Source organism: Geospiza fortis, unplaced genomic scaffold, assembly GCF_000277835.1.
Source record: "Geospiza fortis unplaced genomic scaffold, GeoFor_1.0 scaffold131, whole genome shotgun sequence".
Classification (NCBI taxonomy): Eukaryota; Metazoa; Chordata; class Aves; order Passeriformes; family Thraupidae; genus Geospiza; species Geospiza fortis.
Window position 1 is genome coordinate 2,859,665 of NW_005054391.1, and position 3,167 is coordinate 2,862,831.

General features: G+C 44.2%; 1 protein-coding gene across 1 annotated transcript in view; it reads right to left on the reverse strand.

The window, feature by feature from the left end:
* The window catches only part of IFT57 (intraflagellar transport 57), a 14,008-nt gene extending 10,861 nt beyond the window's left edge, over positions 1-3,147 (reverse strand). The window contains exons 1-3 of the mRNA XM_005425617.2: positions 2,938-3,147; positions 1,447-1,609; positions 223-341 (exon numbers count right to left, since the gene is read on the reverse strand). Coding sequence (XP_005425674.1) covers positions 223-341; positions 1,447-1,609; positions 2,938-3,122 — 467 coding nt within the window. The 5' untranslated portion in view covers positions 3,123-3,147. The remainder of the gene's footprint in view (positions 1-222; positions 342-1,446; positions 1,610-2,937) is intronic.
* Positions 3,148-3,167: the final 20 nt, after the last annotated feature.

Sequence of the window (3,167 nt, forward strand, 5' to 3'; positions counted from 1 at the left end):
CTATAATGGTCCAAACTCAGCCTTGCTGGCAACAGGCCAGTTGTGTGAAATTGCATTAGGAATTAATTGGCCACCCTGCTTCAAGCCTAGCTGAATTTTCTATCTCATGAAACATCAAGTAAAACAGTTTTAGTCATTCCTATGTTTTATCTTACCACTACAACTTACATCTGTTTGCTGGAAAACAAGGCATAAGAGAGGATGCTTAGAAGTGAACTGTACCTTTTCCAGTTAAACCCAGTGTGCTTCAAGGCTTCTTCAGCTAAACAATCAAGAACATAGCACACTTGCTCTCCGCAGCCTGTCTTTAATTTTGAGGGAGGAAAATCCACAGGCCTTCCCTAAAATAAAAAGAGACAGGCTGTTTACTAATGGCCTAACAACCCTAATTTCCTCAAAGGGAGATAAGTTTTGTACACTAAAACCAAAGTGTCCCTTGTGTATGAGATTTTATTAATGACAATTTACATTCTTCTTCTATGCAGCTCCAGTGAGGCAACAGAAGGAAAACCAGATGAAGCCAAGGAAAAGATGCAGAAATCTTTAAGCATATGGTAAGAGCATACTCCCAGGTAGCAGAAGAGGCAGAAGCCACAAGGGATCTGGATGGTCAAGCACACAAGTGACAAGGCAACGTAATAACAGCTACAGAGAAACTCAAGTATTAAGTGAGTATTGAGAGACTTAACTACCAACTTTTCAACAGTGTCCTGTTTGCTCCAGATTTTACTTATAAAATATTTTAATTTATTGCTGTCATGAAGGATAAACATAGTAGTTTGCTATAGTTTAACTCCTTTAGAGAACAGTGTCCTTAATATCATTCACAGCTGCACCAGAGTATAATCTTCCATAAGATCATACTTCTTGTCAGTTGATATAGTCTCCTGATCTTTGGAGTTCGGCTTTTTTCCTTTCTTTTTTTTTTTAATTAAAAAAAATCTCAGTAGTTCCTGGCAGTTTGTACAACCTTTTACTCCTTAACAAAAACAAAAAACAAAAACAAAAAAAACCCAAAAAAACCCACAAACATTCATCTAAACCACTTCCTACACTACAAATTAAGTCATTGACTTTGGCTGGAGCACGATCACAAACTGTGTAAACCTTCCAGATGAAATCTCTGAAAATTATGCTACTATAAATGAGCAAGATATGTGGCACTACAAAAGGTAAGCCTGGTTAAATCAATTTTACAGACTGCAGAACAAAACCAACTGGAATAATTTATAAGACCATTTCTGTAGTGCTAAAAAAAATAGCAAGTAGGTACAGCCCATGTAAACTTCCAATTAACTAAGTAACAGTACAGACTTACAGCTAGGAAAAGTCTGTCCAGTCCTTGGGACCAGACCCAGCAGGAGAACAGTATGTGACTGCTGTTATTTCTGAAGGGAATGCAGAAGCTTGCAACATACTTGGGAAGAGAGCCCGTGTGACACTCACAAAGGACCGCAGCTTGGAGAGCACATTTGAAATCACAGCATTGGGGTCGTCGTACTCCTGCGGCTGCTCGAAGGGATGTCCCGCTTTGCTGATCAGCCAAGCAGCAAGCGTGCAGAACATGAAGAACTGCTCACCGGGATTGGTGGGCAGCGCAAAGTAGTGTCTGTTTCAAAAGGGGGCAAACGGTATGTATTGTGAGTTTCTGGAGCTCTTACAACATTATAGGTAAGCACAGGCTACAGAGCAGTTTCTTTACCCAGTTTTCTCAATGAGCAACGCATCTCACCAAAAATCAGGATGCCTAGTTCCACACATAACCACAGCAGACCAAGTTTTCTACACCCAGCTTGCTTATTTCCAGCTTTGAGTAAGTTATTAGTCAACACCAGACTTGGCTGCCAAGTTCTCCAAATCACCTCCACACTTTTCTCAAGAAATGCAGGAGGACGGTATTCCTACATCTGCAAATTCAGCTGAGATCAGGAGCATGTTTTGAAGTGATCCTTCCACCTGTCCTTACCTACTGTGCTTGGGGTTGCTTTGGAGAGCAATGAAAACTGGATCTGACTTGGATCACACCAAATTCAAATATGTGATCCTAACAAGAATTCAGTCCATAAAACCAGATCACCCCCCAGAGTATAAATTACGTGGACACTGGATACTGGGAACTTCTGGAAATGCTTCCCTTTACCAATACAGCTACTCACTGAAGTACACAAAGGTCTGCTGTCCTGCTCCAAACATTCCAATAGCTCAACAGCACGCTAGAACTAATTTACAGCCACTGTGCTCATATTGAGCCTCTTTCCCAAAAAGGGGGTAACTCAGGCTTCCTTACCAAACTGTTGCTTATAAGAAGCTTAATTCTCTGACACCCTGCAGTGGAGCCTGGCTGAAAGTGATGGATGAGTTTAAAAGTTATTTGGGCAGGTGGATATTGGGAGCACACTGGCCCTGATTCCCAGACTTCCTGTCTCCACCATAATTTAAAAGAAAGACATAAAAAACCATTACATATGAAAAAAATATGGCCCAGCCTTACCAAAAACGGGTCCAAGATCCTCTTTGTAAAGGATTAAAGGGTAAAAAATATACACACACCATGAATAGCTATCCTGAATTCAAGATATTTAGAGTTATTTTGAACAACCTGGAATTTAGGCAGAGGTATTTTCTGCGGAAGAGATAGAATTTAGGTAGAATTACTTTTTGCACGGGTACCGTGGCATGCAGATACCCAATACTTGCCGGAGGCAGGAAAAGTCAAGGGACTATTTACTTATCGCATCTCAGCCTTTCGCGGGGCCTCGCGTTCTGAAAGCTTCCAGCTCACTAGGGAAGCTTTGCTACTGGCTATTTTTCCCAGGCATTCTGCCATGCAGGCCCTTCGCTATGCTCTGACGGCCCAGAAGAATTCCTTCCCGCTGCCCCCCGCCCACGGCCACGCCAGTGCCCTCAGGCCGAGGAGGAGGCGCGGGTCAGAAGCACCTGGATAGAGGCCGCATGTTGTGGCGCCGCAACGCCTCCTCCTCGTAGCTCAGCAGTTTCAGCTTGTCCAGCAGGTCCTCCATGAGCACGAACATGTGAAAAGCCGCGCCGGGCCCGCGCTCCACCGGCGGCTCCTCGCTTCGCTCCCGCTCCCCGCGCCGGCCCGGAGCGCCCTCTTCCGCCATCTTGACTCGTAACCACAGCGACAGGGGCGGGGCCCCCCCCCCCGG